This window comes from Triticum aestivum, chromosome 7B (assembly GCF_018294505.1).
Source record: "Triticum aestivum cultivar Chinese Spring chromosome 7B, IWGSC CS RefSeq v2.1, whole genome shotgun sequence".
Lineage (NCBI taxonomy): Eukaryota > Viridiplantae > Streptophyta > Magnoliopsida > Poales > Poaceae > Triticum > Triticum aestivum.
The window spans coordinates 177,104,033-177,130,723 of NC_057813.1; the positions used below are offsets into that span (position 1 = coordinate 177,104,033).

Genomic DNA, 26,691 nt, shown 5'->3' on the forward strand with positions numbered 1-26,691 from the left:
TGCTCTTGTGCTTCAAATGATAGTCTCCCCAACACTCAACTCTCTCTCATAGGATTTGGATCTAGTGGAAAGAAGATTTGAGTGGAAAGCAACTTGGGGAAGGCTAGACATCAAGATTCATATGGTAGGAATGGAATATCTTGGCCTCAACACATGAGTAGGTGGTTCTCTCTCAGAAATGGTAAGTTAGAAGTGTAGGTTTAGTCTGATGGCTCTCTCCATGAATGAAGAGGAGGTGGAGGGGTATATATAGCCTCCACACAAAATCTAACCGTTACACACAATTTACCAAACTCGGTGGGACCGATTCAACAAACTCGGTCAGACCGATTTAGTAAACCTAGTGACCGTTAGGATTTTCGGTGGGACCGAAAATGCAACTCGGTAGGACCGATATGGTTAGGGTTAGGGCATAACGTAATCTCGGTGAGACCGATTACACAAACTCGGTAAGACCGATTTTGGTAATTAGCTAACCAGAGAGTTGGTCAGGCAAACTCGGTGGGACCGATTACTCAAACTCGCTGAGACCGATTTTGATAATAAGTTAACCAGAGAGTTTGCATTGTAATCTCGGTAGTACCGATTACTCAAACTCGGTGAGATCGATTTTGATAATGGACATACACCGAGAGATTATAATCCCATCTCGGTGAGACCGAGATCCCTATCGGTAAGACCGATTTGCCTAGGGTTTGTGGCAGTGGCTAAGACATCCAAACTCGGTGGCGCCTGATAGAAGGAATCGGTATGGCCGATTTTGGTTTTAGGTTTAGGTCATTTGTGGATGTGAGAAAGTAGCTGAGGGTTTTGGAGCATATCACTAAGCACATGAAGCAAGAGGCTCATTAAGCAACACCTCATCCCTCCTTGATAGTATTGGCTTTTCCTATAGACTCAATGTGATCTTGTATCACTAAAATGTAAGATGAAGAGTCTTGAGCTTGAAGCTTGAGACAATCCTTTGTCCTTAGCATCTTGAAGGAGTTCCCACATCCTTTAGTCCATGCCACTCCAATGTTGAACTTGTCTGAAAAATACTAGATAAAAGTGTTAGTCCAACAAAAGATATGTTGACATTAATTACCAAAATCACCTAGGGAGCACTTGTGCTTTCAATGTATTATTTAATCCGACAAACGGATGCATCGCACGGGCACATCAGTGTTTAAACACACATATTAGTTTCCTTTGCGTGACAAAAAAAACTTCTACTAGATACACCAACTTGATACGATGGGGGTTGAGCAATTTTACCTGTATCTTCGATGAGCAAAGGGCTGTTGCAATCTGCTGTGTGAAACTTAATCGAATCTTCCGGTCAATGCAACATTTGCAATTATAAGTGTATCCAAGAATCACGCCTCCCCGGTGAGGTCGCTGGCATCAAGAGATTATTAGCTCCGTTGCATATGCCATTGCAATATGCACCGTGCGGATCAATCAATCCATACTCAAAGAGAAAAAAATAGGGGAACCCACACTGGAAAAGCATCTACGTCTGCTCGGTGTGGGGCAAAGATCTTCCTTAGCTGTATCTCACACCGGAACAGGGCCATGCAAGCTCGGGGCGGCAAATTGCGGGGGCACCGCCATGTGAGGTTGATGCGTCTTGCAGGCGCGGGGACCCGAGAAGCAACTGCCACCTAAGCGCGAGGATGCGTCTCTTAGCTGCATGGACGAACACATACGTGTGCGCTACGATTACGCGTCGTGGTCGCTCGTCAGCAACGTGCACGGGGCGTGCACATTTGGCGCACACGACGCAAATAAGGGCGCCGCCGCCTCATGCAATGGCCGACCAAGAGGGAGGTGACAATGCAGACGTGGCCGCCACTTGCCAAGAAGGCCATGAACGGCATGCACATGGCCGCCGTCGTCGTCGAGAGAAGGGAGGGAAGAGTGATGGGCATGGCCGCGTGGAAAGCCGCTAATATGCGCAACCCGAATGAGGAGACGCCCTCAACACCGTCTTTTGGCAGCGTTCACCTATGCTATGCTGCAATGTGCCGTCGTGCTTTTGCGAGGAGCTAAGCCGACTGGCAACATTGAAGCTGGCGAGGTGGGTGGCTACGGAAGTGCAGCCGACAACGGATTGCTGAATGACAAGGATGGTGGTGATGATCAACTCGGAGGACATCTACTCATGGCGGTTGTGGCAAATAACATAGACGACGACGATGAATGTTGAAAAGGAGAAGAACCCTTTTTTATAGGCTTGTACGTCGGTGGCAATGTGTTTATATTTTGTGGGAGTCTTCCAGAGATGATGGGATACAAAGAGAGGAAGAAGACGAACTGGCAACCCCCCCCCCCCCCCTCGAAAAACATAAGAACAACCATGACATGATGCATCATGGTCAAATCACATGTAGCAACAAACCACCGCCCGACAATCCACAAAGTTAACCGGCAAACCAAAACAAGAGAATCACTAAGCACACACGAAAATAGTACACTATCATATCCTAAACTAATGCACGTGTCATTTCCTGACCTTTTGATTTTAAGGCTGCAAAAAAATCTAAAAAACCCCACAGAAATCAAACGGACTTGGAAACAGGGATTGGAAGATACAAGCTCTCAGCCATGCCATCGAATGGATTTATATTCAAACAAAATGCAAAACATCCCCTTTCCAAAATCTAGTTGGGTTCCCCGGAACATCGCACCACCGGGCAACATACATCGCGACCAAGCAAACCCCATTCCGCGGGCCGGATTCCCCACCACCCACCCCAAACCCTAGGTTTCCCATGGTGCAAGCCGCACCCAGCTCCGCCACCGCCACCGCCACCGCCGCCCCCGTCCCCGACGCCGACCCCGCCACCCCGCCGTCCCGTCTCCTCTCGAAACATCGCCCGCGCCGCCGTGCAGCACCCCCCCGCCCGACCTCGCCGCACCCCGCGCCCACGCGCGGCCTGCCCGATCTGAACCGCTGCCACTGCTGCTCCGTTCGCTTCCAGCAGCCGGCGCCGGGCGCCAAGCGACGTCCACTCCGTCCCCTCCGCTCCCTCTGGCGCGTCGTCCTCCTCTGCTCTGAATGTATCTCCCTCCTTCGCTCTGGCGCTGTCTGCTCCTACTGCCTCAACCTCGACAACCTGCCGCACGATGACTCGGTCACCTGCCGCAGCTGCAACTGCTGCGTCCACCACCACTGCATCCCCGCTGAGCACCGTACTGCCCTGATCCGGCCTGTAGATTTGGAGAATTTCGTCTGCGTCGATTGCTGCCCCACAGTGAAGGTGGGTAGCAAGAATGAGGGCGCCGAATCCGTTCCTAAGCTGGAGTTGGTCATCAGAGAGCCTAGTCCTGCAGTGCGGAGGAAGGGGGGGCCTGTCGCTGCTGCTAAGTTGAATTCGCCGAGGAAGGTTGTGGAGGAGGTGAGGCCAGCTTGGAAGGATGCGATGGCCCTCGTTCCTGTAGGCGAGGGGTCAGAGAGCAAGGGTCCCGGTGATCTGGACCTGCCAGATGAGGCATTGGCGCTGCAGCTTCATTTGGCGATCAACGGATCACCGAGGATTTCACGTTCTGGCAGTGCACCTGTGGCTGTCTTGGCAGGGCAGGGCAATAGACAGGGCAAGAGGCAGAACGGATTGGTTTATGGGAGGAAGGTTGATGAGGATCTGGGACTTTGTGTAACCAATATGATGGATCATCTGGACTATCTCGAGACCGGAGCAGAGATGGGAAGCAACTGGAATGCTAGTCAGGCTTTAGGATCTGAGGCTTTAGGATCTGATCCCACAGTCCCTGTGGTTCTTGCACTGGAGTGTAAAGGTAAACGCCCTCAGGAGAGTCCCAGAGGTAAAAGGAAAGGTCTTCCTGAGACTAAACAACATAATAGTTTGGTGGATTGGCATAAGGTGGATCGGTATGAGAAGAAATATAGCAAGAGGAAGTCAAGTAAGCAGACAGATGTTGAAAGCAATGGAAACAAGACCTTGCCCAATGGAAAGGACATGCATGTTGGTGAAGGTGGTGAGGGCATAACTCCTATGACATAGACTGCGGCTTCTTTTTGGAGGTACGGAGAATTCTTGCACTATTTGTAACTACAGTTATATATTTGCTTTCAGTAACTGTATCCTGTGCTGCCCTCTACAGTGTTGTTTCAGTTGTAGGGAAACAGCATCTACTACTTTGTTGGTAGGCAAAGCATAGGTTATTTATTTGCTATTGAAAAGGCATGTACGCTTCAAAATGCCGTTGCAAATATGTTGCGGTGATGCTAGCTAAATAAACTAGGAATTCATACTTGTTCAGTAGTTGACTGGTTTGTGTGGTAGGTATATTTGTCCATATCAAGATATGTACTCCCTCTGTCCGAAAAAACTTGTCCCAAGTTTATCTCTCAAATGGATGTATCTAGCACTAACTTTGTGCTAGATGCATCCATTTGAGGGACAAGCTTTTTCGGACGGAGGGAGTAAGAAAGCTTAGTATCTGAAAAATGAAGCAGTAAGCAAACCCTCATTTGGGAGGAACTCATAGCTTAGTCAAGTAATTTTGTGCTGCCTGATGCTCCATCTAACAGCGAATCAGTTAGGACATGCCTGTACACTCAATTGCCTTTGTGTCTCTGGCTCCCTAGCTCCCTGTCCATTTATTTTCATAGAGAGGTGATCATTTTTGCATTTGTTGAACCTATTCTTCTTCAGCTGTTTTGAAAGCAAGCCCATCTGAAAATGATTTACCACTTAGTGTAACTGATGAGTAGAGTGTTTTGGTTACTGCATGGGAAAAGTGGCATTGCTTTTGTTGTATGTACCTGTATTCCCATTTTGTTGGTCATTTACCTCAGGCGTTGTGGATTTTAGTGTGTTCCATGAGTGCATCGGTAGTTCGAATGCGGTAGAATTGCCATCAAGAAGGCCAAGGTCATGGTCGTATCACAGGAGGAGATTGTGGATAAATGGATGTGCGAGAGTCTTGTGGGAAATATTATTATAAAAGGATGTATAATCTAAGATCAAAAGGCGCTGGTTCCGTAGGAGTTCATGTTGTGTTAGGAAAAGTCAAGGATAAGCATGCACTGCTTAAGGATGTCATCTATCTATGTTTGAGCTAGGCAAGAAGAACCTATCTATTATATCTCAATTATTCGCTCATCTAGCCTAGGTCTGTATAATCCCCTGTAACCATACCATCTAGTACCTTCAGCATTGTACTCCCTCCGTTTTTAAATATAAGCTTTTTTAGATATTTCAATACAGACTACATATGGATGTATATAGACATATTTTAGAGTGTAGATTCACCCATTTTCTCTGTAAGTAGTCCATATTGAAATCTCTAAAAGGGCTAATATTTAGGAACGGAGGGAGTAGTTATACAAATCATGTTTCACAACATCCAGTCGAATATGTGCTACATAATTGGATCAACTATCAGTAGAGTGAAATATCAAATAAAAATATCATTATCACAAAAAAATTATGATTATGTCACACAACTTGGATTTCTATTACTCCCTCCGTTCCTAAATATAAGTCCCTTTAGAATTTTCAATACGAACTACATACGAATGCATATAGACATATTTTAGAATGTAGATTCACTCATTTTGCTCCGTATGTAGTCCACATTGGAATCTCTAAAAAGACTTATATTTAGGAACGGAGGGAGTACCATTAGTAAGTTGCCGGTGCCATGCAAATGTAATCGACATTAAATTTTATATTTGACTCTAGTAAACTCAGTCTTTTAAGTATGTTTAGTCGAGTTATATGTTGAATTAATTCACTCTGGGATCGAAGGCTTATAGCATAGGTACGACTGGCTGACGTTTGTAGGAGAGGAGTGTTGACTCTCTCGAATGTGAGTTTGGGAGCATGCGCAGTGCAGCAGTTGCAATTTACCCGAACCACATTCGATCTTGATAAGCTGAAATGCAACGACTCCATCTTCTCCGACCTCCAACTTCCTTACTCGATTTTGGTTGCTATGACAGTTGCAAGTCCGGTAGCGCGGCCTTGAGATAATGGTGAGGAACAATAGAAAGAAGGAGAAGAAAAATTAAAATAAAATCGGAAAATCAAATCCATTTGACGACTACTATATACTTCTACTCGAGTCTAGTATTTGTTTGTTTTGTTTGCTTTAGCTGCTGTTTTCTAGAGTCTTCTAGCTATGAGTAGAAGTTGAGGTGTGAAGGTTTCCGAATGCCTATAAATAGAGGTCCTCACCTCTAGTTTGTAAGCGTACTATGTATCCCACTACCTATAACAGAACTCCTATAATAGAACTTAGTGTTCTGATCTAAGATCTTGGACAAGATCTTGTGCTCTAGGAGGTTTGGATTGAACTCCTGCTGCCATATCAGCCTGTATTAGCGTCCCAACATGTTGAAGTAGTTCCGTCAATTCCAGCAATTTACACTTTGTAGCAGCAAGGTGTAGTTGTTCCTCCACAACCTTGTGCTGTGTCAGATAAGGTCATCCATCTACCCCCACCCCCCTACCGTACACACACCCCACCCTAACCGTAATTGGAGCCTCCATAACCTGCATTTCCTTTGCTCCACCGTTGTTGCCGTGTCTTCTCTGCCCATTCACTGCTTTATAAGTAGGATTATTAGGAAGGGCTCAGTGGCGGAGCTAGCAGAGAATCGAAGGTGGGGCCAAAGAGAAAATATACCTTTGGGGGGGCCAAATGACAATAATCTTCTTAATTTAGGGCTCTTATTTTTTTTCCTTCAGTAAATATGCCACGGCTGGGGGGGCAGCGGCCCCCTCAGCATTGTACGTAGCTCCGCCACTGGAAGGGCTGAACGGACGACCAGACCACCAACCCAGAACTTTATAAGCAGGAATGATTTATTAAGTTCTTCTGTTAATATGTTGATTAATCTTGTAAGTATTGTGTCCAGCAAGATAGTCAAGTATTCAACTATACTGCTCACAGTATTATCAGGCATTTTAGTGTTTGAACAGTTACATGCATTGCTAGAAATTACTTTTGACAGTGCTGTTAAACCTTTGTAAGGTGATAGGAACCTCTGCTATGTTATTTTTTTACCCTTTGCTGTTGCAGCCACACCAATGAAACTTCTTGTGATAACAGGTAATTCTTGAGAACAGTAGTTTGCATCCAGCAATACAGGATTGAAGCTAGCAACTTGTTGGTGGCTTTGATAGGAACTACAATCAAAGTTATAGGTACGTTTGGACAAATGAGATGCTTCATGAAGGAATCAGTAGTAGCAGTACTTCATACCAGCTCATGCCATCAACAACCAATAACATATTAAAATTGTACTAGCTGGTTTTTACTGCTTACATGGTTCAGCAACATTAATTGTTGAAGACAGTGGTGAGGCATGTGCGGATTTTTTGGGTTGAGTTGAACTTTTTGTGGCTGTGAATTAGCAAATACAAGCGAAGTTATAGGATGTTTTGACAAATGAGATGCCTCATGAAGGAGTCAACAGTAGCAGTACTTCAGGCCAGCTACATGCAATCAACAACCAAAAACATATTAAAATTTTAGTCGCCTGTTTTCTTACAAGTGATTCCATGGTTGAACAACATTAAATGTTGAAGATACCAGCGAGGCATTCATGGAACTGTGGGTTGAGATGAATTTTTAAGTATTGGAGTTCTGCTTGTAGATGGTGCTAAAATTATGTGACATTGTATGTTTAGTGAATGGTAATTTTTAATTTCATGTCAGACTTATACTAGATTCCAGGAAGTTTTTTTTTTGAATTCTGAAACTTCAATACCTGAAAGGTAGATTACCATAAGTTGTGATGACTTGAATAAGATGCCAACTGCCGATCATCAGCAAGAAATGATATGTAGAAACACTAATTTAGATGATTATGGTAGATTTAGGGAACCTGACCCTTTGGTGCAGTCCCATTTTAATTGGGAAGTCATCAGTGTCCCCATCACTTGTTTGAACATTTGTCACAACATTATCGTACATGTCCTTGATGAGGGTAATATACTTAGTTGAGACTCATATTTCTCCAAGGCCCAACACATGACACTTCGCGGTATCTTATCATAAGCCTTCTCCAACTCAATGAACAGCATAGCAGGTCCTTCTTTTGCTCCCTGCATCTCCCCAAAAGTTGTTGTACCAAGAAAATGGCTTCGATGGAAGACCTCCCAGACATAAAGCCAAACTGATTTTTGGTCATGCATGTCATTCTTCTTAACCGGTGCTGAATGACTCTCTCCCATAGCTTCATTGATGGCTCATCAGCTTAATTCCATGGTAATTAGTACAACCTTGAACATCCCCCTTGTTCTTGAAGATTGGTACTCCTTACCATTATGTAGGGCGTATAAGCTTTTGGCACGGAAATTAGCGCAAGGCTAGTCGAAAATTATTGAGCCATGGTCATAGAAAGTTTCTCATTATATCCTTCAACAAACATGGTTGGCTGATCCAGGATTAGCAATGGTTAGCTTACGCTAATTGTACATGAGAGGACATCGAGAGTTGAGTGTTAAAACGCCTTAGATTTTGGGATTTTCTAAAAGGCTTAGTTGCCTAATATTTTGGGAAAGAGGGAGTACTAATATACTCCGCCTCCATTGTTCTAGCATCTTTGCTCGAAAAATGAGGTTGAAAAGCTTATTTAGCCATACTATTGCTGTCTTCGAGGCCTTTCCACACCTCAATGGGGATGCAATCAGGGCCCATCGCCTTGCCTCCTCGACCTCAGACTCCTGGATTGGCCACACAGAATGCCTGTTGGTATCATCAGGGGAGTCGGCCAGTTCAATGGTAGAGCTCTCATTCTCTCCGTTGAACAGCTTGTTGAAGTACTCCCTTCATCTATGCTTAATCTCCTCGTCCTTCACCAGAAGCTGATCTGACCCGTCCTTGATGCATTTGACTTGGTTGACATCCCTTGTCTTCCTCTCTCGGATCTTGGTCATCTTATAGATTTTCCTTTCGCCTTCGTGTCTAAGCGCTGGTAGAGGTCCTCATACACCTGCCCTTTGCAGCACTCACAACTCGCTTTGTGTCCTTTGCCACCTTGTACTTCTCTATGTTGTCTACACTCCTATCCTGATGTAGGTGTCTGAAACGATCTTTCCTCTCCTTAATAGCCTTTTGGACATCATCGTTCCACCACCAAGTATCTTTAGCTTTGCTTCTACTTCCTCTAGTAACTCCAAACTCCTCTGAAGCCACCTTACGAATGCAAGTTGCCATCTTCATCCACATATTGTCTGCATCAGCTACTTCCTCCCAAGGACCCTCCTTAATGACCCTCTTCTTGAAAGCCTGAGCTGTCTCCTTGAGCTTCCACCACTTCGTTCTAGCGACTTTGGCGCGCTTACCCGCTGGACATGAATCCGAAAGCAGAATTCAGCCACCACAAGCTTATGTTGAGGGACAACACTCTCTCCGAGTATCACCTTACACTCTAGGCAAGCACGCCTGTCTTCTCTTCTCTAGAGATGAAATCAATCTGGCTAACTAGAGTGTTAACCACTACTAAAAATCACTAGATGTGATTCTCTCTTTTTAAAGTGGGTGTTAGCTACAATCATGTTGTAGGCTAGAGCGAAGCTTAAGACATCTCCTTGATTCCTGATGCCATAGCCAAAGCCCCCATACACCCCTTCAAAACCTGTGTTAGATGTACCCACGTGGGCATTGAGGTCTCCTCCTATGAAGAGCTTCCCGTCAATAGGCACACTCCTACAATGTCCTCTAGGCCTTTCTAGAAGTCCCTCTTGGTGTTCTCATTGTCGCCTATTTGTTGCGGGGTATATGCTGATAACATTCAGAACCAAGTCCCCAATTACCAGCTTAGGATAATCCGGGCCCCACGCCTCTTGATGTCTACCATTCCATACTTGAGGCTCTTGTTGATCAAGATTCCTACTCCATTTCTGTTTGCAGTTGTCCCTGTGTACCACAACTTGAAGCCGGTATTCTCAACGTCCTTCGCCTTCCGTCCCCTACATTTGGTTTCTTGGACACAAAGGATATAAACATCTCTCCTCACCGTTGTATCAACTAGCTCCCTGTCAGGGACCCTATGTTCCAGCTACCTAAGCAGATCCTACTAGGCTCTGCTAGCTTCCTTACCGTTTGCACTCGTTGTGTCAAATGCGAAGACCCTTGCTCTTTTTTATTACACTCGGGTGTCGATGTAGCGTGCCACTAAGGATGCGACGACATGATCCTTGCTAACTTGTCACCGTATCCAGATCAAGATACGACACGCCACCAAGGGGGTGACAGCCCGGCCCTTACCCATTTGACAATACACCTGGGTTATGATATGGGGCGCCACTAAGAGGGTTACGCCCCAACGATGTTCTTTTGGGTTTCATCTCCATGAGAGTGGTTGAGTTTGACGTTGGCTTGCCAAGCCTAACACAACCCTCCTTTACCCGGGCTTGGGACCAGCTATGTTGAGGCAACATAGGGGGAGTTGGGTGAAGCTGTGAAATAGCAATAATGCAATACCCTGCTCGTTTGTGTGAGGCCCATGTGCAGTTCTGTGATGGGATTAGTCTCGTATGGGAAGTTTACACCTGTTCCAAACACAGCACCTGCAGGCTAACCTTTTGACATGAAGTGGGGACTAAAGTGTGAGAGGGGTGCCATGTACACGTGGGGCTACTCCACAGGTGGGCAGTGCATTAAGAGTATTTGGGCCAAAGCGTTATTGGTGTCATCAGAGCGACCCCTCACTGCATGGGTTGCATGTGCATTTGGACCTATGAAGGGCACATGGCACGTGATGTGTACCACGGGTGACCATGGACGTCTGCTGATTAGCAATGTGCTACCAAGGGCATCAGCCCTGGGTGGGGGTTGCTGAGTCGGCCCTGACCCTAATACACCACTAAGGGAAGAAGAATGTCATTCTCGAGCTGCACTCCTCCTGAGCCGCCTCTCCCGTCTCCGCCTTCCCTTTCCCATTGCATCGCCAAATGCTGGAATGAGGCTGGCCTCCATCCAGCACTGAGACGTGCATAAGAAAGTCCTTTATGTAGCCTTTTGAAACCTCGTCGAGGTCAGGATTGATGGCAGGCGACATGACAAGAGCACAAGCCTGTTGCATTAGCGCTAGCCTGGCAACGTCTGCCATTTGTAGGAGACAAGCAGATCATATGGCAGTCCCTGCGTCTACATCTGCCACATGTGTGGTGGCACTCTCCCTTCCTGGTTGATGCTGTTGCTTGGTGATTGTCACCGGTAGTCGTCGGACCAGATGGTTTGCTGCTCTCCTTTGATCTTTCACTTCCAAAAGAGCAAGCATCCTTACACATAGCTTTGATGACGTGATTGAAGCCTCCTTGGTGGTGAAGCTCATTATCTGCATTTTTCGGTTGGCACTGCCGATGAGCATGCACTGCAGGATGCTCATGCTAACACCAATTGGACCATTTCCTTGGTGCCTGCCCACATTCCCCGAGTCTAGCAGTCATCAGCAAACTTTCTTGCATCGCAGGCCACCCTTCTTGCTGGATGGTTCAAGGCTGATTGGTTGCGATGTCACGTACAACGACCTGGCTGTTGTGAGCAGCACCACCCATGGTGGAAGGTTGCCATATCTATCTTTCCACCCTGCCAATGATGTTCTTTTAGCTGTGCTGCAAATGGACAAGTTAAGATCATAGCGCATGTCTGCATCTGATGTTTAGACCTTTGTTGCCGATGGCAGCGTACCGACACTCCTTATGGCGGTGGTCATCCTGCCTTCATCTGGACATGACGAAGACTGTTTAATGCTGGTTTAGCGAGTTTTGTTGCATCGTTTTTGGCAGTAAAAAGTTGCATCCTCACCAGGATGGGTCATGTGATCTTCATCTTATCCTTCTGGTTATTCATCTCTCGAGCTTCAGCGTCATTTATTCACATGTTTCGTCACTCCATTTGGTCCCCATTGAGACTGAAGCAATGGTATTCCATGATACGATGGTGTGCGCTAGAGTTTTAGTGAGAGGGATTAAGAGACAACCCTCTCCCTGCGTGGCAAGGTTGAGGAAGAATCTCAACTATTTTCTTGCTTAATTATGAACTGTAGTAGATTCTCACTAGTCCTTTTATATATAGGATGACTCTTGACTTGATCGATGAGTTGCTAAGGCATCTCCAATGCCATCCCTTAAAACGGCCACAATATTTGTCTGCGGACTGGTCCCTGTACATGGATATGGGGCTGTCCATCCAACCCTGTCCCCTAAATGCCCGCCCTTGCTTTTTTATCCATAGCACTCAAAATCATTATAGAAAATAGCACAATTCATCCATAAATAGCTTGCAAATATTTCTAGCACAACAATAGTTCAAATGTAAATATTACATCTGAGATAACCGGGTGTTCAACAAGTTCTTCGAATTCATCTATTCCAAATGCAACGATACTCGAGTCAGAATCAGCACAAGTCCTCCCACGTAGTGTTGCCCTTGAGCTTCATCCAACAATGTATGAAACGTAAATTGCCTCCCCTTGGTCCTGTGGTACATCACGCCAGCGTGCCCGGGCTATACAACTTGATGATTATCAAGTTGAAACATTGAGTGAATCAATGAACTGACCAACATATAGAGCAAAAAGAAGCAAAACTTATGATCTCCATGGTCGACGAGCGCGATGGCCACATTGTCTCCACTCGTGCAACCGCACCGCAAAACTTCATGACAGCGTTGGAGATGGTGTACCACCGATGGGCTACCAACTTCACATTGAGATCATGGATCACGTGTACGTCGTAGGGCGTGAGGTGCTTTTGCTCAAGAAACGAAGAACACATGTTTGCCAAAACAGCGAGCGCCCTTGCCTCATGCCTACAAAGTCCGCAGATACGACCTTCCACGCATCACACAACAACTCATCCTCCATCACCGAGTACCCCGCCATCGTGCTTACTCTAGAAAACAACGAGAAGTTCAACAAAAAAGCCCTATGGCATTTGACTGAACACCTATCGGGCGTGGTGTCCATGGATGGCGGCGGCAGGGAGGCGGAGGGTACCTAGCTACGGACTGATCCTGGGTGGACGGCGGCATAGTCCAAGGCGGTCATGCCCGTGGGTGGGAGCTGTGTATGTCCGAGGATGCCTGGGCGGTGGCCGGAGAGGTACAACGGCGGAGGAGGGTGCGGGTGCAGAGCAAGGGGGGACCAGGGGCGGAGTGGAAGAAAAGTGGACCGTGAGGGGATTTGAGTGGACCGGGGGTAACTGTTGATCCTAATCTTCACTAATCCTTATCTCCAATGATTCCCGACTATCCTATTGTAAAGAAATATATACTGTCTATCGGATCAAGTAATGCCATATGACAGTGGTAGAGAGTAGAGACAGTGTGCTTTGCTTTTGAATACCCTAGTTGCGTGATAACTAATAAAAATGGTGATGTGCACACTATACTTGTCTCATGAATTTATCAGCTAACTTATTGGGTGCATGAATTATATATTAGGATCGCCGTTAGTTAGAAGTAGCTTAAATAAGATTGTATCTCCTCAAATTGATTTGATATGGGTAATAGCATGCATCCATCTGTAATACTCCTCTTCTACATACGGTGTATAGAGACTACTTTAGAGTGTAGATTCACTCCATTTTGCTCGTATGTAGTCCTATTGAATTCTAAAAACTGATATTTAAGAACGGAGGAGTAATATTTAATCATCTTATATATGTAAGTGGAATTGGTGCCTGCGCTGGCTGGTAGTATGTGTGTTATATTACTTATATCATCTCTGCCCTTTGCAAATACGTAGCCCTGTGGTGCTAAGTCCTTGAACGAACAAATTGATGATGAACCCTAAATTCACCTGCCACTTTCCCTTCCTCCTATTCAGCTCGTCGCCATGTCTTCTTCCTGCAACTCAGCTTGTCACCGCCATTTCCAATCTTAGGTATCTCCTCCTATGCCATATTAGTATGGTCGCTACCCCCATTATTAGCCCAGCTTGTTTGATTGTGTATGGTTCCTGTGCAGATTGGCAAATAGTTGGGGTCAAGGAAATGCGCCACCACAGCGAGGCGTTTCACAAATCCAAAGGTGCATCTACACCCAAACCATGTCATTTCAGCGTCAGTTGATTAGACTCTCAAACTTGCTGTTTTTACAATGTCATATGCATGATTCAACACAAGATTTACCGCCCAGCCTGGTTTGGATACATACACCGGTTGCAAAGTTTTATTACCAAATAAATTCCACATAGAAAAGGTGTAAAGAGGCAGCCTTATCCCTTTGCAGGCAGCACACGGTGAGAAGATGACCTGGTATCATCAAAGGTGTGAGGACGTTGGCGGGGTTTGGACTTGCAGAGGATGGCATTACAGTGGATGCAGATATAAGATGATAAAAGGGCAAGCACAAAGCAATCAGTGCCATCAGGAATTGCCAGCCCTTGCCTCATTTGCTGTGACTGCAGTCTGTAGGTCTGGCCTTTAATTTTTCTTCTCTGCATTTTTAGGTATTTTGGCTATCCTGTTCTACTGTTTGGTCATAAGGAGTATCATTTTTTTTAGATAGCACTAAACATTATGTTGATCTTGTTTTTCCTCCGTAGATATTAATTTTAACACTGCATACATACTACCATCATGTTTGTGGACTGATACCGAGTATTTCTGTTGACTGAAGTTTTCATATACATTTTCTGTCACTAATGAATATAGTTCGCCTTGATACATATACACGTTTTAGGACTTGGTTGCCTTGTACTCCTTCTGTCCCAAAAAGCTTGTCGTAGATTTGTCTAGATACAGACGTATCTAGACACGTTTTAGTGTTAGATACATCCGTATATAGATAAATGCTGTATAAGACAAGCTTTGTGGGACGGAGGTAATAAATGTTATGAATATATTTATTTATGCTACTGGCTAAGTATGGTTGTCTCAAAAAGTGAATTGTCTTTCTGCAGGAATTTCCTACTCATCTGGATAAGAGGGCCATCAAAATCACGATATACATATCCGTGTCTGGTGAATTTGAAATTGTGAGTCTTACCAGCAGCACCGCCTGGACCTTTTATATCCGTCCAGGTTCAGAACTGGACATGAGGTTCATCCAAACGTTTGGGAACCGCTGAAGGTTAATCAAAATGGTTTCTGCAAAAAAGTTAACTGGTGGCGAGAATAATAAAAATGCTGAAATGCAAAGTCTCGTTTGGCACATAAGTCGGCTATCCAAATAACAGAGGCAATATTACTGCATGATGATTTGATTTGATTCCCAATCTTCAGACATGGAGTAATCTCGTTTTGTGGTTCTGATACCGGACGAGGATCTCAGTTTGGACTAATGTGAGCAGTTTGGACGAGGATCTCAGTTTGGGCTAATGTGTTTGGGCTAATCTCGCTTCTTTCCGCATTGATGGATTTTCAGTTCTCCACTAATGTGAGCAAATCAGAATAGGCTAGTTCACTTCAGAATGCTGGGAAATATTAGCAACCCTGCTATTACCATCTACAGTATTAGGCTAATTATGGGTCACTTGCTGTAAGCATGTGTAATTGGTGCCTGAACCCTTCTCCTTTGAAGTGCTTCTAGCTTGTTCCTTTAATTCTTCATTCTTTTTGTGGGAAATTTTGATCTATTTATCTTTAATCATGAGCAAACATTATAAATAATAAAAATTACATCTAGCTCCGTAGACCACCTAGCGACGACTACAAGCACAGAAGTGAGCCAGAGGCGCGACGCCCTCCCTCGACGGAGCTAGGCACTTGTTATGTAGGCAGTTGGTAAATTGTCGTGCTAAGCCCTCGTAGAGCCAACACATCAAAACAACAATCGTTGCTGATGAAGAAACATGTGCACCATCGATCCAATCCTACCGGATCCATTGGAGACACATTTTCACATACGCTTCGATGATGCTAGACACACCATTAAAACACCATTAAAACGGGAGCTAGATGTGGAGAATCTTAGTCCACCTTGAGGGAACCGAAGCAGTCTTGCCTTCCTGAGGACACAAATCCAAACAACCCTAAAAAAACAACTAAAAACAGAGTCCTCCGGCAAGGGTTAGAGATCCACCGTGCTGTCATGGTCCTAAGGCCACAACAGACAAGGCAGACCGGCGGGAGTCATAGAATCCCTAAGCTTTCTTTTTTCTTTTTTGAGGAGGAGAGGCGACTAATGGATATACACCGACTACACTGATGACGTGTTTGGTTCGGTGGAAAAGTCGCGGCTTCCGAATCCAGTGCTTTGTGAAGCGGTATCTAGCGTTTGGTACACACAACACGTATTAGGTCGACTCGGTGTACGCTGCCAGCAAGGAGGAGCATCAGTGGGCGCTAAATTACTTGGCCATTGTGTTTGCGCTCACCCGCCGGCAACTCGCCGATGAGCTCCTCGCGATTTCCGAAGCCGACGAAGAGGCGGTCTCAAACCACGCTAGGAAGCGGTAGCGCACGAGGGAACTTGTGGTGCTCCGCAAACGCGTAGCTATTAGAGCACCTCCAACATATGCGTGCTAAAAAACTTTTACAGCGTCGAAATAGCGATTTCGCGCAGGAGGGGGTGGTTGCTTTTCCGAGCGCTATAAATTTTAGTGCGCCGCTGTCGCTTCACCAGGCACGGTAAAATATAGCACGCACGACCAGCTGGCGCTTGGCAAATATGAAACAACATATATCAATTTGATAATATGATGATCTTTCAAACATAAAACAAATATGCAAAATAATGAGTTGAAGCAACATAGCATAGTTCAAAACCACCCAACCAAGTTCATGACAAATAGAATTGCACAGAAACAAATGAAACATCAACAATCATGCCACATCATCTTCCTCCTCTTCCGAAGACGAGTCTTCTTCCTCCTCTCCATTTTCAAGCGCCTCATTGTCATCGGGAACTTGGACGGTGTTCGCAATATCTCCAACGGCATCATGCGAAGGCATGTGTGGCACACTGGAAGCCATGCGTCCACCCATGTCACCTGGAGGTGCTCCGATGCCTCCCATGAAAGACCCAAAACTCATGCCTCACATGCCTCCCATGGTAGCTCCGAAGCCACCCATGCCTCCTGTAGGTGCTCCCATGCCTCCCATGCCTCCCATGGTAGCTCCAAAGCCACCCATGCCTCTCGTAGTTTCTCCCATGCCTCCGAAGCCTCCCATGGCGCCCATGCCTCCCATCATTGGCGGGGCTACAGGGTGGCTAGGGTGGGCCGTGACCCACCCTGAGATTTTGACCCGGCCTATAACCCATACCTATAGAGATGGCCAGAGAAGAAAAAATAGCCCAATAATGGTATGACCCAAAACAATGAACGCCTCTCGCTTGCAGCCAGATAGTAGGTGATACATCTCCAACGTATCTATAATTTTTGATTGTTCCATGCTATCATATTACCTGTTTTGGATGTTTAAGGGCTTTGCTATACACTTATGTATTGTTTTCGGGACTAATCTATTAACCGGAGGCCCAACCCATATTGCTGTTTTTTTTGCCTATTTCAGTGTTTCGAAGGAAAGGAATATCAAACGGAGTCCAAACAGAATGAAACCTTCGGGAGAGTTATTTTTGGAACGGAAGCAATCCAGGAGACTTGGAGTGGATGTCAGGGAAGCTTCGAGGTGGCCACGAGGGTCAGGGGCGCGCCCCCACCCTCGTGGGCCCCTCGTGGCTCCCCTGACCGACTTCTTTCGCCTATATATATATATATCCATATACCCTAAAAACATCGAGATGCACAATAGATCGGGAGTTTCGCCGCCGTAAGTCTCTGTAGCCACCAGAAACCTCTCGGGAGCCCGTTCCGGCACCCTGCCGGAGGGGGAATCCATCACCGGTGGCCATCTTCATCATCTCGGCTCTCTCCATGACGAGGAGGGAGTAGTTCACCCTCGGGGCTGAGGGTATGTACCAGTAGCTATGTGTTTGATCTCTCTCTCTCTCTCTCTCGTGTTCTTGAGGTGATACGATCTTGATATATCGCGAGCTTTGCTATTATAGTTGGATCTTATGATGTTTCTCCCCCTCTACTCTCTTGTGATGAATTGAGTTTTCTCCTTGAAGTTATCTTGTCGGATTGAGTCTTTAAGGATTTGAGAACACTTGATATATGTCTTGCCGTGCTTATCTGTGGTGACAATGGGATATTCACGTGATTTACTTGATGTATGTTTTGGTGATCAACTTGCGGGTTCAATGAACTTATGCATAGGGGTTGGCACACGTTGTCGTCTTGACTCTCCGGTAGAAACTTTGGGGCACTCTTTGAAGTACTTTGTGTTGGTTGAATAGATGAATCTGAGACTGTGTGATGCATATCATATAATCATGCCCACGGATACTTGAGGTGACATTGGAGTATCTAGGTGACATTAGGGTTTTGGTTGATTTGTGTCTTAAGGTGTTATTCTAGTACGAACTCTATGATAGATCGAACGGAAAGAATAGCTTCGTGTTATTTTACTACGGACTCTTGAATAGATCGATCAGAAATGATAACTTTGGGGTGGTTTCATACCCTACAATAATCTCTTCGTTTGTTCTCCGCTATTACTGACTTTGGAGTGACTCTTTGTTGCATGTTGAGAGATAGTTATATGATCCAATTATGTTATTATTGTCGAGAGAACTTGCACTAGTGAAAGTATGAACCCCAGGCCTTGTTTCCTATCATTGCAATACCGTTTGCGCTCACTTTTATCATTAGTTACCTTGCTGTTTTTATATTTTCAGATTACAAAAACCTATATCTACCATCCATATTGCACTTGTATCACCATCTCTTCGCCGAACTAGTGCACCTATACAACCTGCCATTGTATTGGGTGTGTTGGGGACACAAGAGATTCTTTGTTATTTGGTTGCAGGATTGTTTGAGAGAGACCATCTTCATCCTACGCCTCACACGGATTGATAAACCTTAGGTCATCCACTTGAGGAAAATTTGTTACTGTCCTACAAACCTCTGCACTTGGAGGCCCAACAACGTCTACAAGAAGAAGGTTGTGTAGTAGACATCAGCAGGCACACAAGACTGTCTGACACCAAGCCGTCGGCCACCCCGTCCCCGCCTCTGCCTACCTCGCCAGTCGTTGGCCGCCCCGTCCCCGCCTCTGCCATCCTCTTCGGTCACCGGCTCCGCAGGAGGCTCCTCCGCTTCTGCCTACCCCTTGCGCCCTTGGTCTGCCTGACGCTTGGCGTCAGCCGCACCACCGTCCCAGGCGCAATCCTGCCTCATCCCGGCTGCCTGGCGCCATTGCAAGCCGGCGGCAATCGCCTAGTCTGCACTCCGGCACTCGACTCAGCCTGATTTGAGGCACTATTCATCCATTGTCCAGTTCCCAATTTTTAATTTAGGGTTTGCTTGATATTTTTGTGTTGTGCTCTGGATAGTACGGTACATGAACTGATGAAAACACACAATTAAGTGTATTATTTCTTCAATTCAATTGTGTCATTATGAATTTATGACTAATTGAAATAAATTCTTATTGCAGAATTATTCAAGAATGAAGAGGACCGGAGATATTGCAAAACTTTTTCACCAACATGCTTTAGTCAATAGCAAGTTGAGAAATAAGATGGTGATACTATTTTGGATGATTGCCTAGTCACATATATTGAGCTGGATGCTTTTCCTTAGGTGAATGGAGATGATATAATTGATACTTTCATGACCAAGCAGAAAGGTAGGCTAGAAACATAGCCTTCTTTAACTTCTCAAGGCATGTAAGATTATGCTAATCTATTTATGGGGTATCTGCAAAATTGAGACCTGAATGAATTTTTAGTTTGTTTGTAGACTATATTGATCTTTTTTTGGTATCTAGAATTAGTTAAAACGTTTACATGTCATAGTTATTGTAAAAAACATTTGAAGGCGGACCACCCTGATATCAAATGTTAGCTCCGCCATTGCCTCCCATGCTTATTCCCAAGCCTCCCATGGTAGCTCTCAGGCCTCCGAAGCCTCCCATGGTAGCTTCCATGCCTCCCATGGCCATCAATCTTTTTTGGACCAAGACTTCATCACGGGAAAGATTGATAAACTCCTTTTGCCTAGCATTGAAGGTAAATGTGTCCATGCAGAACAAGTACTTCTCCCATCCCAATAATCTAGCTCGCTCCTCCATGGCCAATTTCTTCTCCTCCAATGCCACCTTCGTCTCCTCGGCCACCACCCTCCTCTCCTCGGCCACCAACCTCCTCCAATGCATTCTTTAACTCCTCCTCCTCCTCCTCCTCCTCCTCCTCCTCCTCCTTCTTCTTCTTCTTCATGGGACAAAGAACCCACCTGTCCAACATATACCTTTTTATTCGTGGATTTTTGGCATATTTTTTGTAGTATTGTAACTTCATATGTGTTCCTGCGTAAAAGTTTCACTAAATTTAGGATAGTATCATATTTTACATTAAACGATTTTTTGCGCACTCACTAAATGTTCTTAAAAATGTAGTTAAAATATGTTGAAGGATATATATACATTTTGAGGTCATGTGCTGGAAATGGATAAAATATTCAACTTTGAGCTATGCTGGATCCGGATGGAGTTTTTGCATGATTTTCGAAAAATGATAAAATATCTAAATAAATTAAAAAATACTAAAATTTGGCACATGTGATAAAAATTTGAGAAGAACACATAAAATAAAGTTTCATAATATTCACCCCAAATATCTAACTTTGTACCACCCAAACTAATTTCAGTGATCATTTGAGCTCTTTTCAGCTTAATCTTTTTCTACAGCTTGTTTATCATTTATAATGACAAATGTGAACTAAAATCACCATTTATTTTGTAATAACATTGTTTTCGCATTATCTTTAGCTATTTAAGTCCAAAAAATAAAATAACATCTAAATGTTGTCCAAAATTACTAAAAACTGGCATGGGGTTGTATTATTGATACAATATCTTATGATAAAAATCTTAGAATAATAAACATAAGATAACTAATGTTTGTTTGCCAAGTGGACTATCTCCCATAACATCACAAGCAAATATCCACATAACGTTTTTGAAATGACCATTTGGCGCTCATTTCACTTCAATTGTTGTGTACTACTTTCTTCAACATTTGTAATGACAAATGTGAACTGAAATCACCGTTTTTATGTAATAATCAATATTTAGTGTTTTCTCTCACTTTTTGAGTTTTAAAATAAATAATAAAAATAAAAGTTGTTCAAAAAGTCAAATTTGGCATGAATTCCTAATTTTGTTACATGAGCTTGTCATGAAAAACTGACATGATTTCTTGAAAGGTTAAAAGAACACTTTCTTAGAAATGACCCATTTTGGCCTACATATGACGCTCTAGCTAGACCCTCTGCATACGCTCTAGGATCAGCTGCAACCATCTTCCACCATCCCATATTCAGGAGTGATTAAGGCATTCACGCCATGACATACTACTGTGAATGTTACCATGACGCCAGACAATGCCACCATCCTGCACACGTCCATCCACACGTGCCCATCGCCGAAACTCCACTGCGTCATGCCGTCGAGACCCATCGTCGGCCTTCCAGTAAGATGTAACACCGCTCCTCCTCTGTCCCCTCCAACCAACACTTGCTTCAAAACGATGCCCCCAAGAAGGAGAACGACAACGAAGGATCCGTCATCGTCCGATTCGAGAGACCCAGATCTAGGGTTTCCTCCCGAACATCCCGAGCGTGGTGAGGCAACCTGCAATGACGATGCCTCGAGAAGGAAACAACATCAGAGACGCTCCATTGTCTGGCAAGACCGCAGTCGACACAATTTACACCGGAAGTCGCGTCGCCCTGATCTGGCAGCTTGCTGGATCTGCTAGCACCCTCACCATGAAAATGAACGGGTCTGCCGGAAAGCCGGTAGAGGACCTCCGGCTGCCCCCACACTGGTCCCATCATGCGCCCTTGATCGACCAAAGCCATGCCTTGATGGATCTGCCTGGGACGCCAGATCCACGACCGTTGCCGCTCATCGCAGAGTCGACGAGCCCACCGGCCATGGGGCCGCTGATTGCCGCCACACAACTTGGAAGTCGCCCTGGCCGCCGTTCACGGCACCCTGCCCGAGCCGCCCCAATCGCCTCCAGGGGTAGCCACCACATCACTACTAGGAAAAGGGCTATAGATAATATGGATACTAATGGCGCACCAGACATGTGGTGCGCCACTACTATATAGCAGTGGTGCACCATGTGTTGGTGCGTCACTACTAACAATTCTTTTTCCAAAAATACTAATGGCGCACCAGGGCACAGTGCGCCACTACTAGTTTTAACTAGTAATGGCGCACTAGTCACCCCGTGCTCCACTACTATCATTTTTTTGCAAAACTACTAATGGCGCACCACCAGCTGGTGCGCCATTAGTAACCAGGGTTACTAATGGCGCATTTGTAGGTGGTGCGCCATTAGTAACCTGGGACCAGCTAGATATTTTAGACAGCCACCTACACACTCACTTTCCCCACTTCATTCTCTCCACCTCCTCCTCCAAGTTTGTCTCGGCTGCCTCCTCCTCCTCATCTCATTTGCACCATAGATTCATCCAAATTAAGTGGTTAAATTACCTTTTTTTGATAGGTAAGTAAGGGGAAAGCTTTCTTTATGTTGTAGATCTACTTTTTTCTCCCTCCAACAACGTGCACATGCACTTTTTATGGCCTAGCTAGATCTATGTATGTTTGTGGTGTTGCATATGTTTGTGGTGTTGCAGGTACCGGTATTTGAAATGCGATAGTTGCCAATATTTTGCCGGAATGTTGATTCATTTCCGTTTCGGTGAGAATTTTGGCACTATGCATTCTTTTTGGTCCTATTTTTAGGTAAAGTCATGCCAAATTTTTTCTTGGTTCTAAAATATCGTTTTGCTCTACCCCGCAGGCGACCAAAGGCATCGTAAATAGGTTTTTGAGCTCCGCGAAGGCCGAGATGCTTCAAAAGAACGAGACGGAGATAAGATGTCCGTCTCAAAGATGCAAGCTGAGGAGCCTTATGGACCCGGATTCTGTACAGGTGCGGGACCACCTGCTCTTGTGTGGTTTCATGGATGGCTATCGGTGGCAAGGTGATGAAGATGATTATGAAGTCGTCCATGGGGGACGGGCAAGAAATGAGGAAGGGCAGCAAGACAACCGCGGCGAGGGCGGGCGAGAAAACGAAGAATCTCCAGGACATGATCACGAAGTAGATGCAGTACACAGTCATCATGTAGAAGATGCCGGACATGATGATGAGGAAGATGCCCGAGCAGACGAAGGGCATGATCATGAAGATGAAGATGCCGGAGCAGACGAGGATGGACCATCAATGGGCTGGGTGCAGGACCCTCATATTCAAGAGCTGCTTCTCAAGCAGATGGATAACGCAAGAGCTGCCGCCCGAGAGAAAGCCAAGCTGGATCAACTGGAGATAGACGCAGTTACTCCATTGTATGAAGGATGCAGGCCCGAGGATACCCGCCTAAAAGTAACGCTCATGGCTCTGGAGATGAAGGTAAAACACAAAATGACCGACGCATGCTTCGACGAGAACATGTCATTCTGGCACGAATGTCTTCCCAAGGGGAACAAGTGCCCGACCAGTTTCGAGGAGGCGAAGAAAATTGTGTGTCCTCTGGATTTACCGCACGTGAAATACCATGTGTGCATGAACAATTGCATCATTTATCGCGACGAGCACGCGGAGTCTACCATATGTCCGGTGTGCGGCGTCACTCGATACAAGAAGAGGAAGAAAGCTCCTCGAAAAGTGGTGTGGTACTTTCCGATCACTCCTCGTCTGCAGCGGTATTTCGCGGACCCTAAGGTAGCAAACCTCCTGCGTTGGCACGCGGATAGGGAGGAGAAGAAGCGAGAAGATGACGCAAATGATCCGGAGATAAATAAAAAAGACAAGATGCCGAGTCACCCTAAGGATGGGAGCCAATGGCAAGCGTTGAACTTCGAACACCCAGAATTTGGGAACGATCCAAGGAACATCGTGCTAGGCACGAGCACCGATAAAGTCAATCCGTTTGGCAGCCAGAGAAGCACACATAGCACCTGGCCTGTGTTTGTGTGGATGTACCCTTCCCTCCTGGTTGTGCATGAAGAGGAAGTACATTCACATGAGTATGCTAATTGAAGGGCCGAAACAACCAGGGAACGACATCAATCTGTATCTGGGGCTGCTGAAAGAGGAGCTAGACACGCTGTGGAAAATGCCAGCCAATATATGGGACACCGCAGAGAAAGACTATTTCCCTATGAGAGCCGCACTGCTCACGACGGGGCAGGACTAACTCGGTTACGGATATGTCGCGGGGCAGGTGGTCCACGAATTTTCTGGATGCGTCAGGTGCATGGATGACACAACGTATCGCCAGCTAGATAGAGATCCCGGGTCTTCGAAAACCATGTTCATGGGACATCAAAGGTGGCTTCACGATGATGACTCATGGAGGAAACACAAGGATCTATTCGATGGTGAAACCAAACCCCGAAGATGCCCGCGTACGAGGAGCGGCGAGGAAATAGACGAGCTGTTGAAAAATTGGAAAGATTGCCCACTGCCGGGAAAGAAGCAAAAGGCGCCAGAGCCGGGAAAGAAGCGAAAGGCGCTAGAGCCGCTGCTGAAGGTATGGAAAACGAGGTCTGTTTTCTGGGACTTGCCGTACTGGAAGATCCACCGTGTGCCTCATAGCCTTGATGTCATGCATATCACGAAGAACGTGTGCCAGAGTCTGCTTGGTACCCTGCTCAACATGCCAGAGAGGACCAAAGATGGGCCGAAAGCAAGAGCAGACTTGAAATCAATGGGCATCAGGGAGGAGCTTCACGCTAATGATGATGATGATGAGGCGAAGCAGGATACGAAAAGTTGTCGCAAAGGCAAAAAAGGCCAAGAAGAGTGGAAATGACTTCCCTCCTGCGTGCTTCACTCTAAGTCAGGAGGAGATTGATCAGTTTTTCACCTGCCTCGTAGGAGTAAAACTTCCTTATGGTTACACGGGGAAGATAAGCAGATACCTAGACTCAGCGAAGCAGAAGTTCAGCGGGATGAAGTCTCATGAGTGTCACGTGCTGATGATGCAGATACTTCCAGTTGCAATCCGTGGGATCATGGATGCGCACGTCCGTGAAATGCTATTTGGCATATGCAACTTTTTCGATGTCATCTCTAGGAAGTCGGTTGGCGTGAGGCAACTCAGAAGGCTACACGAAGAGATCGTGGTGATACTATGCGAGCTTGAGATGTACTTCTCGCCCGCATTCTTCGATGTTATGGTGCATCTGCTGGTCCATATCGTGGAGGATACCATCCAACTCGGGCCGACGTTCCTGCACAGCATGATGCCGTTCGAAAGTATGAATGGTGTCATCAAAGGATATGTTCGCAACATGTCACGTCCAGAGGGAAGCATAGCCAGGGGCTTTCTGACCGAAGAGTGCATCTCCTACTGCATGAATTATCTAGGCATCGAGAACCCCGTTGGTCTGCCCGTCAACAGGCACCTCGGCAGGCTCGCTGGATGGGGTCACCGTGAGGGTCGCCGCGAAATGCATGTCGACTTCGAGGGTCGACTCGTCGACTTTAAAAGAGCAAACCTAGTCGCGCTACAACACATAGACGTGGTCGATCCTTGGGTGGTAGAGCACAAAACCTTTATTGAGAAGACATACAATGACCGAGGCCAACAGAGGACGGACGGAGATATAATCAAAGAGCACAACTCATGTGTCACGCATTGGTTCAAGCAGAAGCTTCTGTCGTACCCTTTACATGAGGATTCTTGTCACAGGGCGCCGAGCACAACCTGATGACGTATGAGGCATACGATATCAACGACTACACATTCTACACCGAGGGAAAGGACATGAAGAGCGATGGTTATCAGAACTCCGGGGTAATGATGGAATCCTACACCGGTAACGGCAAGGACAAATACTACGGAAGGATCGAGGAGATCTGGGAGCTGAGCTACGCTGGAGAGAAGGTCCCGATGTTCTGTGTCAGATGGACCAAGAGCGTCCTAAAAGAAGACCGGTATTTCACCACCATGGTTAGACCCGAAGCCAAATCCAAGACCGCGGGCGCAAACGTCACCGCGAAAAATGAGCCATGGGTACTGGCTTTCCAAGTGGACCAATGCTTCTTCATTACCGACCCGTCAAAGCCCAGTCGTGTTGTTGTGAGGAGAGGCAAAAGGAAGATCATCCGAATGGATGGAGTCGCCAATGAGCAAGACTTCGACAAGTACGGCGACCCGAAGATGGAACATGACGACGACGATGAAGTACCAGCATACACCACAAGAAGAAGCAGGACCATCCTACCTAAAGGACGTCCGTTCAAGAGAAGAACTCCATTTACGAAAAATAAGGGCAAGAAGATTGTGAACAGATAGCTAGCTAAGATCGATTGTATTTAAATTATAGCCTTCATTTCTCGATTGTATTTCGACATATTGAAATGATATTTCTTCTGTTCTAGTGTCCTCATGAATATTTATTTATGTTTATTATGGTATTGAATTTCTAACTCACAATTTAAAATTCATGGGCACTTTTTGAATTCATGAATATTTTTTCAAATTTGATGATATTTTTTTATATTCAATATGAAAAAATATTGAATATTCATGAGGACACTCGATCTCGACCCCCCTCCATCTCGATCGCTATCCCCCTCGTCAGATCCCCCTCGCCGCCGAGCACCCCTCGCACCCTTCCCCGCTCCCCCGCCGCCGCCGACCCCCCGCACCCTCCCCCGCTCCACTATCGCCGAGCACCC

General features: G+C 45.8%; 1 protein-coding gene across 5 annotated transcripts; it reads left to right on the forward strand.

Moving 5' to 3' along the window:
- Nucleotides 1-2,652: 2,652 nt before the first annotated feature.
- On the forward strand, nucleotides 2,653-15,521 carry LOC123163089 (uncharacterized). Of its 5 annotated transcripts, none has more exons than XR_006481707.1 (6): nucleotides 2,655-4,027; nucleotides 7,066-7,160; nucleotides 13,796-13,852; nucleotides 13,936-13,998; nucleotides 14,094-14,384; nucleotides 14,873-15,521. XR_006481707.1 is itself a non-coding variant. In XM_044580847.1 (2 exons), exon 1 carries the CDS (start codon nucleotides 2,757-2,759, stop codon nucleotides 4,005-4,007), a length of 1,251 nt encoding a protein of 416 aa, XP_044436782.1. In that variant the 5' UTR covers nucleotides 2,653-2,756; the 3' UTR covers nucleotides 4,008-4,027; nucleotides 14,873-15,521. The 5 variants fall into 5 exon arrangements, 1 of the variants encoding a protein (XP_044436782.1); XR_006481706.1 differs by having other exon boundaries at nucleotides 14,200-14,419; XR_006481709.1 differs by lacking the exon at nucleotides 7,066-7,160 and having other exon boundaries at nucleotides 2,653-4,027.
- Nucleotides 15,522-26,691: the final 11,170 nt, after the last annotated feature.

Coding starts and splice junctions, on each gene's coding strand:
- LOC123163089 (XM_044580847.1), top strand. CDS start 2,757: ATGGTGCAAGCCGCACCCAGCTCCGCCACCGCCACCGCCACCGCCGCC.